The following is a 16736-nucleotide window of genomic DNA, read 5'->3' on the forward strand; positions in this document are numbered from 1 at the left end:
CACTGGTTAAGAAGTTGCATTCCTGGCTCTGATGCTGGTGATCAGCAGCTGACAGAAGCTGAACCTGAATCTCCCTGGGCGTCTTCCTGTAGGCTCAAGGAACCAAGTGCTGCCCAAACTGCCTTGTCCACGCCATGGTGCAGGGAGTGTGGCAGGCAGGAGTCCGTGGAATGCAGAAGAATGCAGAAGAATTGCCCGTCTTTAGAAGGCTCTAGCTCCCCACAAGGGGATGAAGCCCAAGAAAGATGGGCTGGAGGCACTTCCAGCCCTTGTCAGGGCAAGTTGCTCACTAGAAGTTTGCCTTGAGTTGTGTGACTGGAGCATGATGATAGCCATAGCAAGATCTGCACCCCCAATCCTACACTGTTCTAGATGGAGAGTGTGTATCTAGTGCAGGCATAGGCAAACTCCGGCCCTCCAAATGTTTGGGACTACAATTCCCATCATCCCTAGCTAACAGGACCAGTGGTCAGGGATGATGGGAATTGTAGTCCCAAACATCTGGAGGGCTGGAGTTTGCCTATGCCTGATCTATGGTAAGGCCCCAGTAGAGAAGGGGTCTCCATTTGCGGTTTTCAGTGATCAGCCCCTGGTCAGTCTTACCTGGCTCTTTTTAGACTATGCTCCTGCTTCTTGCCCAGTTGGGCTGATAGCCAGATCCTCTTAGGCTAGGAACATGAGAAGCTGATTTATACCAAATCAGACCATCTAAATGTTGGAGCCAAGCAGCCTATATCTTAGGAAGCTGCCTTCTAGCAAGTCAGGTCATTGGCTCACCTAGTTCAGTATTGTCTGCACTGACTGGAAGCGGCTCCCTGGGAGTTCAGGAAGTTTCTTTCCCAGCCCCACCTGGGGGTGCGGGGGGGAAGGTTGAACCCAGGACCTTCTGCATGCAAAGCAGGTGCTCTACCACTGAGCTAAGGCCCTTTTGCTTCAGAGAGGGGGCTCCTGGGATTCGAACACCACAGAGCCATTCTTCAACTGCAAGGCCAGCCTGTCAGTGTTGGGGCGCCATTGCTGGTCCCAATAGGAAGGGTCTTGATGCAAGGATTTGTTTATTTCCTATTGAAAACCCCTGTAGCCCGGTCATCCTCCAAGGACAAAATGCATGGAGCTATCCTATTCAGTCCCTGTAAGAACTCTACAATGGAGGTTAGTCTGAGAGATGGTCACTTGCCCACAGCTTCTGTGGCTGATCTGGGATTTGAACCCAGGTCTTCTCAGTCTATCCAATGTACCATTTTGACTCAGGATCCCCTGCTGCCTCCTCCACACTTTGATTGGACGCTTGGGTGATCAGCACTCAGGAGGAGGAAGCTTCCTTAGAAAACACACAGGAGTGTCGTCAAACCATGCAAGCCTGGAAAACAATGAGACTGTCCAAACTCTCTCCTTGCTGGGCAGAAAATCTCTGGCAGAAGCTTCAACCTGTCTATTTTTTTATCTCAAGAAAGCAATGTTCAGAGAAGGGGAGAGATGGAATGGATATGGTTTGATACATGAGACACACACATTTGGGGCATCCTAATGTTTAGAGGGTTAAATAACACTGAGCTCTGGCCCCGGGATTTCACGTCATCTCTGACTGTTCTGTCAAAGATTCCTGGAGAAACGGAGGTGCGGGGAGGCTAAAAATGCTTGCCCTGCATGGATATAGGTTGTCTCTTATGTCACAAAGTCCATTTCTTTCACGTTCATTCCTAGTTGCTCTTAGAGGCACTTTTGTTCTTTATCTCAGCCAGCTTGCTGGTCAGGAAGCTCCACTTGAAGGCCACCCCTTCAGCTTCTCGGAGGTCGTTGTCCAGGCTGGTGCAGCTGGCTTCCTCAGCCGCCATTTCTCCTGATGCCCCAATGCCCTCAGACATCTGGTCTCCGCTCTCAGCCTTCGAAGCTGCCTTTTCCAGAGCTGAAGTTTGCTGCCACTTTGTGGCAAAGACGTCCCAAAGGCCAGATGTCTTCTTTTCAGAAGGGGAGTCCTCTTCTGGCCTGGCTGCCAGTGGGCTGTGAAAGCAAGAGGAGAATTTAGGAAGGCAAGAGGTGCAGGCAGTGGCTTTGAATGAACTGGTTCAGATTAGCTAATTCACATAATTCTAAAATCTCTGAATTATGCCTGTTCCTGTAAATTCTCGGCAAAATGACTGTGAATTAAGTTCCAGTGGGCAATTTTTTATTCAGTTCAGTTGAATCCTGCCCCCAAAGCACAATTCCCAGAGTTTCCTGAGAATATGGACCTATTGTTAAACTACTCTGCAAACTGTAGCTGTGTGAGAGGAATAGGGGTCCCCCCAAAATATCTCAGCACCCTTAGTTACTTTCTTTGGGGAAGCCACGACTGTTTAAAGAGGTATGGTTGTGATTTAAGTGTGTAGTACAGAAGGGGCCTGACTTTCAGATAGGAAGTCTTGCTTAGCCCTACCTGGAGAATGAACCTGGTAAAACAAAAAAATAAAAATAAAAAATAATTAAAATAAAATAAAATATAGAATAGAATAGAATAGAATAGAATAGAATAGAATAGAATAGAATAGAATGAACCTGGACCTTTTGCATGCGAAGTCTGTGTTCTGACACTGAGCTAGGGTCCCTTCTGATAAGAATGTTTCAGGAGTGTTGTTGGTTCCGCAGCAGAAAGCTACCTATGCCTTTGTGGCGTTCTGTCTAGAACAGAGGTGGGGAACCTCTGGCCCATGGGCTGAATTAGGCCCAGAAGACCATTTCCCCCAAGCCGCATCCACCTGCTAATCACCCAGATTGGGAGGTCCTGTGCAACCAACCTGCTTCCCCTAAGGATCAGACATTTTGCAGTAAGGAAAGTTATGGGGAAATGCACAGGAAAGTGTGGGATAACACGTCCTTGGGCGCAATTTATTGATGCATACTCAATTAACAGATTCTCAGGAAGCACCCAAAAGCTAGTTTCTAGAAAGGAGCAAGGATGGTGCTGCCCCAGTACTTTCCTTTCCACTCTCTCTCTCTCTCTCTCTCTCTCTCTCTCTCAATCTCTCTCTCTCTCTCTCTCTCTCTCGATTATGTCTTTATTGTTTTAAAATAAACACATTTTTAGAAAGAAAAAAGCAAAACAAACAAACAAGCAAAAAAATAGAAAAAAACAAACAATATAAGAAACAACAATAATAATATAACAAACATCATTTATACACCCAACAATGCAAATAATTATGAATCTTTTGAAGAGAAAAATTAAAAGTGACTTCTAATTAGTCTCACTGTACTTTATCGATTGATTACCTTATACCGCACAGTTGCATATTTCTTATATAGTTTCTTTTTACATCCCTGCGAACTTATATTTATACAATACAAGGGTCAGTCTAGTTCTGCCAAGAGGTTTCCTTTTATACCATAATTTTTTAAGTATTCTTTAAAAATTCTCCATTCCTTATAGACTATTTGTTTTGTTTGGCCTCTTATCCTTCCTGTTGCCTTTGCTAGTGGCAGGTATTCTACCATTAGGATTTGCCAATCTTCCGTGTTAGGTATTGTTGTATTTTTCCAATTTCTTGCTACTAAAATTCTGTCCACATTCTCTCTCTTCTAATGTCAGCTTTCTCCTGCTCTTTTCCTTGCCAACTTCCTTGCCAAGAGAGGAGCCAACCCTGGGAGGTTTAAAAAAAAAGGGGGGAAAGGAAACTGTACTGTAATTTTCTTCTTCCTCAAAACATGGCCATGAGTGTGTGAGTAGGTGGTGGCTCCCTCTTAGCCCAGAGTGTGGGGCAATTTGAGGGCTGGATGGAGGTTCTCCGGCCACGAGAGCCTGTTGTGGCTGTGAGAACCAGCAGCAATTTTAGGCACTCAGAGGCTTCTGTGGATATGCTGCAGTGGGAAACTTCTCTGTCCCTTTCAGCCAAACTACCATGGAAGAGTTGTGATTCTCATGTGATAAACAGAGTCTTGTGAACTAGCTGGTTCTTTGAGAAAGAAACATTGGGAAGGGGAGGGGTGGAATTAGGGAAGGATTTCACTTACTGGTCGGGACAAGGCTCAGGAGCCAGCAACTGATGTTCGTCTTCCCGACTGAACAAAGATGAGACACTTCTCCAGCCTTTGACTCCAACTCCCTGGACCTGCAGAGGGAGATGGGAGAAGAGGGAGGGAGATCAGGGTCTACTAGCCACACCCAGGGCCATACGTGCTAGATAGTGGGAAATCCCTGGCCCTTTCCCTGAAGTTTTAGCTTTCGTTTAAAAACAAAAAGTCAGTCTTTATTCCTTTTTACATGTGGAGCTGAAACGAAAGAAACAGAGTGCTGTGAGTATTCAACCCAATTGCTTAGCGAGAAGTGCTGCAGTCTATTGCTTTTGCTATGTGCAAAGCACTGGGATGATTGACAAGCCTGCGGACACTTAGTAAACTTATTATGCTACTGACCTGCAGGGGGTGGGTGGCTGCTTTCCATTGAGAGCCCCTCCCCTGACCCAGTATTTTGCCCATTTCCCCAACACGTTGACCACACATTCATATGTCTGTCTGCAGACCCATTAACCCTCCAGGAAACAACAGGAAATTGAAATTATTTTACAAGGTCATAGCTCAGTGGAGCTCCACATAGACCACAGTTTAGATAAGTTTCACACAGTATTCAGTGGTTCTCATGTGGTCTTTTCAGGAGGATGCACTCAACGTTTTTGCCCTCGTCTAAATTTTGAAATACATTTACGTATGTAATTTAATATATCTTTAAATATAGTTTCTCATAATTATTGTTAGTATTATTTTAAATGCTGATACATGCAGAAATGGGGTAGGGAGGAATTATGAACGAACAGATAAGCAATTGACACTCACTGCAAATAAGTTGACCCCCGCCCCATATGTAGCAGCCATATGCTGATGCATACTGAACACAGCCTGTTTGGGGTGTGTGTGTCAGTAAACATCTCATTTTTGCTAGTTGCCTGCAAAAGAGGTTGGTTCTTTGGGGTGAATGGGGCATTGCCTCACCAACCTCAGTCTGCCCTCAGCATTCTCACCTACAAATCAGTCCATTAAGTGGCATCAGTCACTAGTTTTAGTGTTGCCTGGTAGAACTCTGCAGGAAGGAGGATGGGGACATTGTCTCTGGTGCCACCTACTGTTAGCTCCCTGTCTTCTGTGAAACCAGCCCCGATGGGCACCCACCAACACAAGTTACCTGAGACCTGTCAGTCACTCAGCAAACCACACAATACAGCATTAGTGGGTTGATTGGCTGAGGCAAGCATTATGCCGGCCAGGCCTGCTCCGGGGTCTAATAAGGCCGCCACCTATTACAGCTCCAAGCTCAAAAGCAACTTGAGTTCTGGAGAGAAATAACTACTGGTCCTTACCCGCCGTGCCAGCTGAGAAACAGGATTTGACCCCTCCTCTGTCAGCAGGGTTGAGTCTGTGGTTTCCATCAGTTCAGGGTTATCTCTCTGAAACAAGAAATCAGCTTCAGGAGTGCTGGAGGAGACTTGATGGAATAGTCCAGGTGTAGCCCTTTTGGACTACACTCTACGGCAGTGTGGAAAAAGCTTTTTCCTGCTGGGGCCTGAACTGAAGAGGGATTGATTATTAAACCACTCTGTGCATTGTAGCTCTGTGCACCCTTAACAAACTACAGTTCCCAGCATTCTCTGATAAAGTGGTATAATAGTGCTTTAAATGTATGTTATGGGTGTGGCCTCCTGTTCTCCCTCTGCCGCCTGTGTTTGCCAGTCCCCCTCCACAAGTTTCATAATGTAGTTTCTGCCCTACCAAAGTCAATTTCCTTTCTAGTAAAGCCTTAGCTTTTTGTCAACTAATCCATTAAATAAATCACTTTAAACATTTCAATCAGCTAAAAAAGGGGGGGGGGGGCAATTATCGGCCAGCAGGTGTTACTTATTAGTAAACATTTAATTATTTCCAATACAAGCTCTTATACAAAAAAAAAAAAAAAAAAAAAGATGGCAAACTCCATCTTAGAAGAAGCATTCTGTCATGTATGAGAATGAATGGGAATGCCTCCCCTCAGACAATGGCTTTTATGTACAAGACAGACTCATCTGTGTTATCTGAAAACAAAGAACGGACTCTTTTCTTTCTTTAGATCTATGCTTCTTTCTTTAGAATTCCCCCCCCCCCCATCACATTTCTTAGATTTAAATAGCCAGCCTTCCCCAACCTTGTGCCCTCTGGATGTCACTGGGCTGCCAACTTCCATTTACCTCAGCCAGCATAACAAATGGTATGGGATGATGAAGTCCAGCACAACACCTGAAGAGTGCCAGAAGTAGGTTAATGAATAAATGGATCAACTAAAATGCATGTGATCACGAGTCTTCTTTAACCAGGGGGCATGACCCCAGTTCATAGACATCTTATTCTTCCCCATAAATCAGGCACAGAGAACCTATGGCCTTTCAGATGGACTACAACTCCCATCATCCTTTGTCTGTGCTGGCTAGGGCTGATGGGAGCTGGAGTCCAGCAACATCTGGAGGGCCTTAGGTTCCCCTTGCCTGCCATAAATTAAGAGACGGCAACCCATTGCCTGCTGCTACCCCATGCTCAATGACCGAAGGAGGGGAAAGGGCCCAGCTGAGGATGCCTCTACCTCATCCTGGAGTTCCTCTTCCGGCAGCTCTCCACCAAGGGTCTGTAGAACTTTGGCCTTGTAGACCTTCCAGAATCCCTGAGTCATCCTGGCAACAGCCCCGCTCACTCTCAGGTTCTTCTCCCAGGAGCTAGAGGGTCACACAGTAAGTAAGCCCGGCAGTTTGGAAGCCTGGGGGCTTACAGTCCCCACTTTGGATTCTCTTCCAAGTCTAAGCGGGTCAGGTTCCGGTTGCCATTGGGCCTCTGTGCCCGGCTGCTTCGGAGACTCTGCAGGGAACCAGGAGCTCAGGCAGATGCTTGTGTGCCCTGCAAATTCACACCTGTCACTGGCTGCCTCTTTCTCGGATCTGGTGTCTTCATTAAAATTTCAGAAGCTTCCAATGTACATCTCAAAGAACTGAGAGGAATCGGATCCATGACTGACCCAGAATACCAATGAATTCCGTCAATGAAGGCCCCTGGAACAGATGAAAGTGCTGTGGACACGGAACCCAATAATCTGACTCCTCCGATCACCCTTTATGCATCCCATCTCCAGACTCTTTTGCCAAAAAGACCCGCTGGACTTCTTTCCATTCCGGATTTGAGACGTGAATCTTTGTTAGTTAGTTCTCTCACTAACATTGAACTTACTGGCTGCACCCTTGCTTCTCTTATTCAGAAGAGTGATGTACTCCCCTCACAGCTCCTGAGTCCCCCTACCACCCCCATGCAGAATCTTCTACTTTCAAGTCTTGAGGAAAGCCTCATTCTGGCAACGCTACGCTCTTGTATTACTCTCCATTGTCTGAGTCCTGTAACTGATCTCCAGTGAAAAAAAGGACTTTGGAATGCGGTAGCTCAGCAACAGGCTCTCAAAATAGTGCCTGGCAGCTAAATTATTTCTTAGGGCTGATAGCCTCGCAGACCTGTGTCGTCTTCTCCTTTGCAGATTTAGTTTCTGCCTTAAACAGGAAGCTTCGACTCCAGCCCCAGAACAGCTTCGTGCAAGTTGCAAACAAGGGGTGCTGGTTCTTTGCTCGCTGTTAAAACTATCAAGCTCTCCTTCACCCCCAACCCATGCTCCGATTGTAGGAGCAATGAAAGGATGGGTTGTCTTTCCATTGCTCATCTTTCTTCTCCCCGCGGCTAATGACAGATGCCTGTCTGCTGCCTTTACATGCCTGTAAATGTATTATTGATTTCCCGGCCTGGTGCAAGTAACGTGATCGCGAGTAGTTAACTGACTGGCGGTTGTTCCTTTGTCCTGCTCTGACAGCCGCATCCTAAATGCACAAATCCATATTGGCTACGCTTGATGCTGCCGATAATGCTCTACTGTGTGCCTCTCCCCGAGTTGAGTTGCGCTGGGAACAGTAGTGCTCAGGGCAGTGTGGTGACCCACAGAGTTCTCGTCCTTCAAGGATCTCTCAAAGTGAAACCACTGTTGCTGTGTGAGTGCTTAATTCAGGACAGGAGGAAAAAAATATGGCAGGGGTCAGATTTGTGCCTACAAATCACATCCTGCGTATTAGAACTGGAGACACAATGCTGTTCATAAACTCAAAACAAGCCCATACTTGAACAAAGGTTCTTCATCCAGGGTTGACTCTGGGCTTAAGGGAACTCTCAACATAGTAAAGGTAAAGGGACCCCTGACCATTAGGTCCAGTCGTGGCCGACTCTGGGGTTGCGGCACTCATCTTGCTTTATTGGCCGAGGGAGCCGGCGTACAGCTTTATGTCATGCGGCCGGCATGACTAAGCCGCTTCTGGCGAACCAGAGCAGTGCACGGAAACGCTGTTTACCTTCCCGCTGGAGTGGTACCTATTTATCTACCTGCACTTTGATGTGCTTTTGAACTGCTAGGTTGGCAGGAGCAGGGACCGAGCAACGGGAGCTCACCCCATCACGGGGATTCGAACCACGACCTTCTGATCGGCAAGTCCTAGGCTCTGTGGTTTAACCCACAGCGCCACCCGCGTCCCTTCGCCACCCACGTCCCTTCTCAGCGAAGTACCTACATAGAAACATAGGGAGCTGCCATATACTAAGTCAGACCATTGATCCACCTAGCTCAGCATTGTCTAACAATGACTTATCAGGGTTTCAGACAGGGGACATTCCCAGAGACTGAACCTGGGACCTTCTGTTTGCAAAGCAGATTCTCTACCACCACTGAGCTGTGGCCCAGTGGCAGTGTGGATGGGCTTATCCAGAAAGGTTGATGCTCCCTTGGCAGGTAGAGGCCAGGTGGACACTATAGGTCGTATCCATATTAGTGTTACTCAGAGTTGCCCCATTGAAATTAATGGACCTGACTAACTTCTTGCCATCATGGGATGGCTGTTTCCAAAAGAAATCAAGGGGAGGAGGGGGGCTTTCTGACCTTCACAGTTGAGGTATAAAAGATTGAGGGGGGATTTGCTAGGTACAAGAGTCATTAGCTTTGACGATACTTTGGGTATTTTAAATTGACCTACTGGCGAGCGTTATGCTCACTTAAATTCCGATGTGTAAAGTGAACTGTTAATTTCTTTAAAAAATAATTTGCAACACAGTTAGGGAAAATTTATAGATAAGCTATTCAATAGCCGCTATGCAGCTTCCTGTACCAGGCAAGTTCTGTTCTAACAAAATACAGATATGGTAGAAAAAGTAAGAAAATTTTCACCACAAAACTAATAGTTACCATCACTAGTTAAAGTTATATATCTAAGTGAAATGTTAATTGTTGATTTATTTAGTTTTACTGTTGTGGTGGTATTATATTAATATTTTTTTTATTTATCCCCTCCCCATCTAGCTGGTTTGCCCCAGACACTCTATTGTTATAGGTCTGTGAGTGCTAAATGCCTGGGCTCAGGACCATCTGGAGGGCACCACATTGGCTATCCCTGCTTAACCCATGGGGAGGTGCATTACATTTCCCTCTTACGCAGCCCGGCTCAACGTTTATCACATGTCTCTCACACTGCAACATCTTCCTTAGTTAATTTTTGGGGTGGGGAACCAATCCTGGATGGATTTAGGGTGTGTTCCCATTACTGCCTCTGAGCACAGTGACACCGCTGTTTTTTCGATGTGTTTCACAGTTCTTTCTGCACCTAGGTGTTCACATCAACAGGGCTTCATTAGTGTCAGAATGAATTCTCAAGTAATTGACTGCAGTAATTCTACATAGACATTAGCTACTTTTTACTCTGTGTTTCATCTATAGATTGTAGTTACAAATATGCCATTTTCTGAGAACTGCTGTTGTCAAACAGGAGAATGAATTAGCAAGCAAATCAATAAACAGCATTTGTTTAACTTCACTACTGGGAAAGCCCAAAAGAAACTATGGAATGCTGATTCCTCAGTGTCCCAGCACCATCAGTGGGACCTTGCTATGGAATTGCTCCAAGACCAATTCTTACTACATCTCTAGTCCAGACTTCATCCCCAGGGATTTTTAAGCTCCTTCCATCCAAGTGTGAAACATTGCTCATAATTTTGCACACATGCATCACCTTTTGTGCCACTGGCATTCTGAAGCCCGTTCGAGGGACACCATAAATCTGCTATTTCGGTTAGGCAATAATATATAGGAATGGTTGTACGACAGGAAACAAAGAACACCGTATCCAATTCAAACTGCAGGGGAAATTTAGGTCAGCCGAATCTAATGACCCACACGGAAACCTGGCCAGGACACTGGGGTTATCGCCCTTTGCTTGCAAAGAGTGCTACGAGATCTTTTGATGGCCAGGTCTCGGGGTTTAGATTTCCTTCACGAAGGATTAGCTGAACACCAGAAACAACAGTTACACAGGTCAAAGGGTCATCCTTTGCGGTGACTGGCCATTAATCAATGGTGAGCTGCAACCTGATCTCCCTATGGAATTACATTCCACTCGTTTTCATCTCCGAGACTTAAAGTGCACTTCCAAGGAATGACAAAGAATTGGGATGGATGTTTTGTTTTCAAGGGAGAGCTGTGGATCCAGAATCATAGTCATGCCAGGAAATCTGCAGGCCAAGACTATATTTATATTGATTGCTTTTTAACATTTAGATGCGGCTTTATTTTATAAACAAGTGGCCTAGTGACTAATAGCAGAATCATTAGAGCAATAAACATGAACTGCTGGAAAATTACACGCAACAACAGAACAGAATTAAAAATAAACAAGCTAGCCTTTAGGGGAAAGGCCATAGCTCAGTGGTGGAGCATCTGTCTTGCATGATGGTGGTCCCAGCTTCAATCCCTGGCAGGTTAGGACTCTCCAGGTTAGGACTGGAAATTTCCGTCTGAAACCCCAGAGAGAAGCTGCCTGGCAGTGGGCAATGTAGACAATACTGAACTAGAAGGACCAATGGGTTTGATTCAATATAAGGTAACTTCCTATGTTCCTAACCTCCCTGTTAGCATAAATAGAAACAGTAATCACTTAAAAATAGGGAAAAAAGTTAACTGTCAGCAGGTTGACTGACCTCAAAAGCCAGGTCACCCACTCAATGGAATGTCCTTTAGGTAAACACCCAGATGCAGTCAGTGTTGAGGCCATAAAGGCCTCCCTCTAAAGGACATTCCATTGAGTCGGTGGCACTACCAAAAAGCGCCTGCTCCTGGTAGTTGGCCTATCGCCTCCCTGCCTTGTGTCCCACCAGCCCCAATGGGCATCGGCCATGACCAGCCAGGCAAACCACTGGAAGGACAGGAGGGGCAGTGGTTCCAGTGTCATTCAGTGTCTCAAACCATTTATGGGCACCATCCCATGTGCAGGCAACTTTAGGCTTATGTTTAAAGCACTCAGTGGTATTTTGTTCTAGTAAACAGTATATACATTTTATTAAAATAAAAAATGCTCTGCTCTTGCAACTGCTTATGTCTATTAAGATAAGTTACCTCGTCCAGCCCACATTTTACCAGCTTCTCTGCAAGAATATCATGGGAGACTTTGTCAAAAGTCTATTTTATTAGGTCTTGCTGTCCTTCATTTGAATTTCAGTAATTTAACTAGTGACATCCAAAGCTGGACCTACTGAAATGATACTGGATATCACACATTTAAAAAAAAAAAACATTAAAAAAAACCCAAGACTACTTGTGTTTCCTTTGTTTCAGCTTGTTTTGTTGAGCTTATGTTACATATGTTTTATTCATTTATGTTGTGGACTGGCAGAATATACATATAAATAATTTAAATAGATACATATTAGTTCAAGTTATGCCCCATTAAACCGGACGGAGGAGGGAAGACAGAAAGTACACAGGGGAGCTCAGTTATGGTATCCACAGTAATAAATGTCAGCAGGCGCAGGCAGTTGCTTTATTAATAAGCGATGTTTACAAATCGCCACCTTAAAAAAAAAAAATTATAATAGTTTCAAGGGTGTCGGCATGTGATGACGTCCTGAACTGTCGCCGGAAGCGGAAGTTCCCTTCCTTCCTTCTTCTCGTTGGTGAGCCTCTCGAGCGAAGTATGGCCCCTAGCCGGTGTCGCCGGACAGGCTCCCACAAGGCACATTCCTTGGCGCGCCAATGGAAGACGAAGCGGCGGCGCCGGGATCTGGATCAGATCCACGAGGATATGCTGCCTGAGAAATCGGCCAAGCTGCTGCGCCAAGAGCCGGACCCTGATATGCCTGGGAGCGCCCAGCACTATTGCCTGCATTGCGCGTGCGTAAAGGGGAAAGGCGGGGCCGGGGTTCGGTTTGTCTCGCCACGACTTCGTTTTTGCTTACTGCGCCTGCGTAAAAAAGAAAGCCGCTTCGAGCGCGACCCTGCTCTTTTTTTAGCACAGAGATACGAAAGTTTAAAGTAGGCTTCCTCAGACTCGGCCCTCCAGATGTTTTGACACTACAGTTCCCATCATCCCTGACGACTGGTTCTGCTAGCTAGGGATCATGGGAGTTGTAGGCCAAAAAAACATCTGGAGGGCTGAGTTTGAAGAATCCTGCATTAGGAGCTTAACTGATGTATCCCTTAATTGGTTAAAATGAAAGGGGCTATTTGTTCCTGGGAGGGAGCACATGTTGCTGGATCCCGCACTCCTAACTGGGCAGAATCAGGGCAGTTTCTTCTGCATTGCCAAGAAAAGTGGACAAGTTTAGAGCTTTGCTAGAAACTGAAATATGAAAGCTAGGAGCTTAAACCTGGGTTATGGGCACAACAACTGAATGTCTAGGTGCGCTTTTTAATAACAGGAATACAAAGCTGAAAATGAATGAACTGCAGCTAAAATATTATGTTCATTTTTCACAAGATCTAGTTCTTCCCCTGCTCACTCTCCTAATATTCATAAAAGGGTCTCTTTTCCAGTCTTCAGAGAGTAGCTGGAAGTAGGGAGGCAGAAAAAGGTCCTCCTTTCCTTCCACTCTGCAGTTTTAATTTGAAATCCTAGGCGCAGTACTGCGTCCAGAGCTCAGAAACTGCTTGCACTAATGAAATTCCCTGTCGCAAAATGAACCTAGAACAATGGGAGTTTCGAACACTGGTTTAGAGGGTTGAGGTGATGTGAAATGACATGAAAGCTCAGCCTGCAGTTCTGATGGCCATTTTCATGCATTCAAATATTTGCTTGGTGCCGTTGCAATAGGCACAGATAAATGTAGGTCAACAAAATGATTTCTGGGAATTAACTTTCTGTTTTTCAATAGGCATCAACCAGCTTAACTTTTTTTCCTTTTTCTCCCTCAACAGGCGATACTTCGTTGATTTAAAAAGCATGAAGGATCACTTCAGATCTAAGGTTCACAAAAAGAGGTAATATGAATTCAGTGTATTATACAGAATAGCCTTTTTCTCTAGGGAATTAACACCTGTAGACACATAGGCTTGCCTATGCACCCTGCTCTCTCTTAACCTTCCAGCGTTTTGGAAAAGCACTTCACTAATTTTATGTATGTTGCCTGGGTGCTGTCTGGTTAATATATGTTTGTTATAAAATAAGTGAAAAAGATGGCAGTGGGGGCCCTCTTGGCAGCTGTGCTACTCTCAGAAGTTTGGGGTGGGATTTCCTCTTTGTAGAGATGTGTCTGGCACCTTCACAACATAGTTTTTTTGTGTACTTCTCTCTTCCCTAACCTTTAGCCTGTGATACATATTTTAAGGACCCACAGAAGAGGAAAGGAACCAGAGTTAGTGTTGTGTGCAAACCAGGATTCATGGATTGTTCTTCTGAAAACTGTTAACTCATTTTACCATGTCTGTTTCCTGGGAGAGTCACCTGAAAAAAACCAACAGTGACAAAATACCGTATTTTTCGCTCTATTGGACGCACCAGACCACAGGACGCACCTAGTTTTTAGAGGGGGAAATCAAGGGAAAAAATATACATTGCAAGTCAAACTGGACATCTAGAATGGATACCATATGATATCAGTCAAATGTAAAATCAAATCAGTACCATATTTTTCGCTCCATAGGACGCACTTTTCCCGTCTTGAAAACTAAGGGGAAAAGTCTGTGCGTCCTATGGAGCGAATACACAAGCTTCGCGCGGCTCTTGCGGGCTTTTCCCCAGGAGGTAGAAGGGACTGACGCAGCCAGGGGATGGATCGCGCTCGCTGCCCTGGCTTCCTCTTTAGCCTTGTGCAGCCTCCCGCGGCTGGAGAGGTTGCGCAAGGCTTTTCTAGAGGAGGGAGAAGGGACTGACTGGCCGCGTCAGTCCCTTCTCCCTCCTGGGGAAAAGCCCGCAAGAGCCGCGCGAAGTTTGTGCGTGGCTCTTGGGGGCTTTTCCTGCCTGCCTCCCCCCTGCATTTGCTCCATAGGATGCACAGACTTTTCCCCTTAGTTTTTGTAGCAACATAATGTATTCATTATGTTGCTAATTAATTTTATTAAAGAAGTACATTCCTTGAAATGGGAAAGAATGCAGTGGAACAGTTTCCATCTTGGTGCATCAGTGGATCCTCCTTGACTTATAGCGCTGCCATCTAAATGGCTCTTAACCATGCAGTTGGTAGAATATGGGCTGTAGCCAATGCTAGTTAAAATTAATGAACGTGACTAACTTAGGTCCATGAATTTAAATGGGTCTACTTTGAGTAGTAGGAGATGTGGGTGGCGCTGTGGTCTAAACCACTGAGTCAAGGGCTTGTTGATCGGAAGGTCGGCAGTTCGAATCCCCACGACAGGGTGAGCTTCTGTTGCTCAGTCCCAGCTCCTGCCAACCTAGCAGTTCAAAAGCGTGTCAGAGTGCAAGTAGATAAATAGGTACCGCTCCAGCGGGAAGGTAAACAGCGTTTCCGTGCGCTGCTCTAGTTTTGCCAGAAGCAGCTTAGTCATGCTGGCCACACGACCAGGAAAAACTGTCTGCGGACAAACGTCGGCTCCCTCAGCCATTTAAAGCGAGATGAGCGCCACAACCCCAGAGTCGTTCGTGACTGGACTTAACTGTCAGGGGTCCTTTACCTTTTTTTACTTTGAGTAGTACTAGCACTGGATGCAACTGTAAGGAGAAAAGTAGTGGAAATTGGCTTTATTAAGACTTAAGTAAATCAGTTTAAGCAGCTTCGGGGTGGGAGGTGGAGCGCCAAAGTTTGCAAGCTCATTTGACTTAAGTTGATTTTATTTGCTTTGTAGACTGAAGCAGCTGAGTGAGGAGCCGTACACACAGGAGGAAGCAGAGAGAGCAGCTGGAATGGGGTCCTATATACCTCCTAAGAAAGTCGAAGTCCACACACAGCCGTTGGACGAGATGGAGGAATCTGGCTGAGAGAAGTGGATCCCATCTGAAAATTCTGTAGATAACTTGAGACAGTGGGGAGGGGTGTGTGATTGGGCATGTGACATGGGGCTTCAACCACAACTATTTCATGGTAGTAGAACTGGGGCATAAAATGGCTTCAGTTGACGTAAGCGTCGCTTTTATTTTTTGTGACAGAACCAGCACTCTTATCCTGTCCTTTTGGCAGAAGATGGAGTTCATCTGGAGGTCTGGGAGCAGATGAGCAGACCTCCCCACTGTCCTATTGACCTGCTTATGTAACTAATTGCGTCTCTTATAGCGGCTCATGTTTGTAAGCCGTGACTGTGGATTTTTAGCATTCTGCTCTGAATGTGACCTTTCTCCAGCTTCCAAATGAGTCCCTTTTAATAAATGAGCTGGCAAGCTGCTCTGCTGACCCTGGGCCCTGTGCTTTGCTTTATTTGATTGAATGCTCTAAAGTAGACTTTCAAGGGCCTGGAAGAAGAAGAGCAGCAGATGCCACACCAGAAACCATTCAGTTTGCATGACTTACTTGAGGAACAATTGCTTTGGGTTCCGTGTTCAGAACAACTAACTTGGCTTAGAGCTCTCCATTCATCCATTAAGTGTGCATTGGTGGGTTAAGAGAAATCTTGCCATACTTTAGCATCTCTTATTGTGAGTGCAGCCAGATAGTTCGAATGGGATGAGGTATTCTGGTGCGGGAGAACAGGTGGAAGAGAGAACAAGCCATGTTCTTGCATGTGCCCTCCTCACCTCTTCCCTCCTCATCGCATGCCTGGTTTTGTTGCTTCTGCCCTGGGCAGATGGGGCTTGTCCACCTGGGAAGGTAGCTCATCCAGGAGAAGGAAAACTCTGATCCTAAAGCTCCGCTGCCTTGCGGGATATCTTTGGGAGAAGAAAAGGCTAAAGAGTCAACCCTACACAAATCTGGAGTGGAGTCCCTAAGACAGTTAGATGGTGCTTTGTACACCTGCTTCAAGCAAGTCCTGCAGCCAAGCTGGTGCCCAAATGTATTGCTCTGCTTTCATTTGGACCACATCAGTGAGGCAGAGAGGGGGGCCTTGTCATCTGGGCAGCCCAAGACCTCCACACACACAGTCCAGGCTTGTGCCCCAGGGAGGTCACTTCAGTGCTGCTAATGCAGAAGTTTGACTTAACGCCCGCAGGCACCCTCTGTTGTCTCTCAAGACAGACAGATGCCCACACCAACAACCTTAGCTTGTTTCGATGAAAGGGAGCAATTCACACCGCACACAGTAAACCTTTGGACTTGCTCCCACAGGATGGTTGGTTAGCTAGTTAGGGAAAAAAATTATATACCACTGGATTGTAAGGGGGGGAAACCCTCAAAGTGGTTTACAAAAAAGAGGAAAAACCCAATAAAATTATCAATAAAAACTCTTTAAAAACCACAAGTGGAAACGTTAAAAACATAGTAAAAATCAGCGATAATCTAAAAACAGGTTAAAACACCTG

At 45.7% G+C, this 16736-nt stretch overlaps 2 protein-coding genes across 4 annotated transcripts; one reads left to right on the forward strand and one right to left on the reverse strand.

The window, feature by feature from the left end:
- Positions 1-1417: 1417 nt before the first annotated feature.
- LOC310684153 (uncharacterized protein C1orf232) lies at positions 1418-11158 on the reverse strand. 3 transcript variants are annotated; one of them, XM_083454645.1, is made up of 4 exons: positions 11035-11158; positions 5328-5414; positions 3988-4085; positions 1418-2001 (listed from the first exon to the last, which is right to left on the reverse strand). In XM_083454645.1, the coding sequence occupies exons 2-4, from the start codon at positions 5394-5396 to the stop codon at positions 1701-1703; spliced, it is 468 nt and encodes a 155-aa protein (XP_083310771.1). In that variant the 5' UTR covers positions 5397-5414; positions 11035-11158; the 3' UTR covers positions 1418-1700. The 3 variants fall into 3 exon arrangements, with proteins under 3 accessions (XP_083310771.1, XP_083310769.1, XP_083310770.1); XM_083454643.1 differs by lacking the exon at positions 11035-11158 and adding an exon at positions 6578-8172; XM_083454644.1 differs by lacking the exon at positions 11035-11158 and adding an exon at positions 6189-6486.
- Positions 11159-11969: 811 nt separating this feature from the next.
- Positions 11970-15672, forward strand: ZNF593 (zinc finger protein 593). Its single transcript, XM_083456381.1, has 3 exons — positions 11970-12223; positions 13247-13309; positions 15131-15672. Exons 1-3 carry the CDS (start codon positions 12027-12029, stop codon positions 15261-15263), a joined length of 393 nt encoding a protein of 130 aa, XP_083312507.1. The 5' UTR covers positions 11970-12026; the 3' UTR covers positions 15264-15672.
- Positions 15673-16736: the final 1064 nt, after the last annotated feature.

The sequence above is a fragment of the Podarcis tiliguerta genome (genome assembly GCF_965153285.1).
Source record: "Podarcis tiliguerta genome assembly, chromosome: 8".
NCBI lineage: Eukaryota > Metazoa > Chordata > Lepidosauria > Squamata > Lacertidae > Podarcis > Podarcis tiliguerta.

Excerpts from the sequence above, each read along its gene's own strand:
- LOC310684153 (XM_083454643.1), bottom strand. The coding sequence starts at position 6,664 with ATGACTCAGGGATTCTGGAAGGTCTACAAGGCCAAAGTTCTACAGACC. Across the intron at positions 4,086-5,327 it reads TTTCTCAGCTGGCACGGCGG|GTCCAGGGAGTTGGAGTCAA; the intron begins GTAAGGACCAGT and ends CTCCCTCTGCAG. Across the intron at positions 2,002-3,987 it reads CCTGAGCCTTGTCCCGACCA|CCCACTGGCAGCCAGGCCAG; the intron begins GTAAGTGAAATC and ends TTGCTTTCACAG.
- ZNF593 (XM_083456381.1), top strand. The coding sequence starts at position 12,027 with ATGGCCCCTAGCCGGTGTCGCCGGACAGGCTCCCACAAGGCACATTCC. Across the intron at positions 12,224-13,246 it reads CACTATTGCCTGCATTGCGC|GCGATACTTCGTTGATTTAA; the intron begins GTGCGTAAAGGG and ends CTCCCTCAACAG. Across the intron at positions 13,310-15,130 it reads TCTAAGGTTCACAAAAAGAG|ACTGAAGCAGCTGAGTGAGG; the intron begins GTAATATGAATT and ends TTTGCTTTGTAG.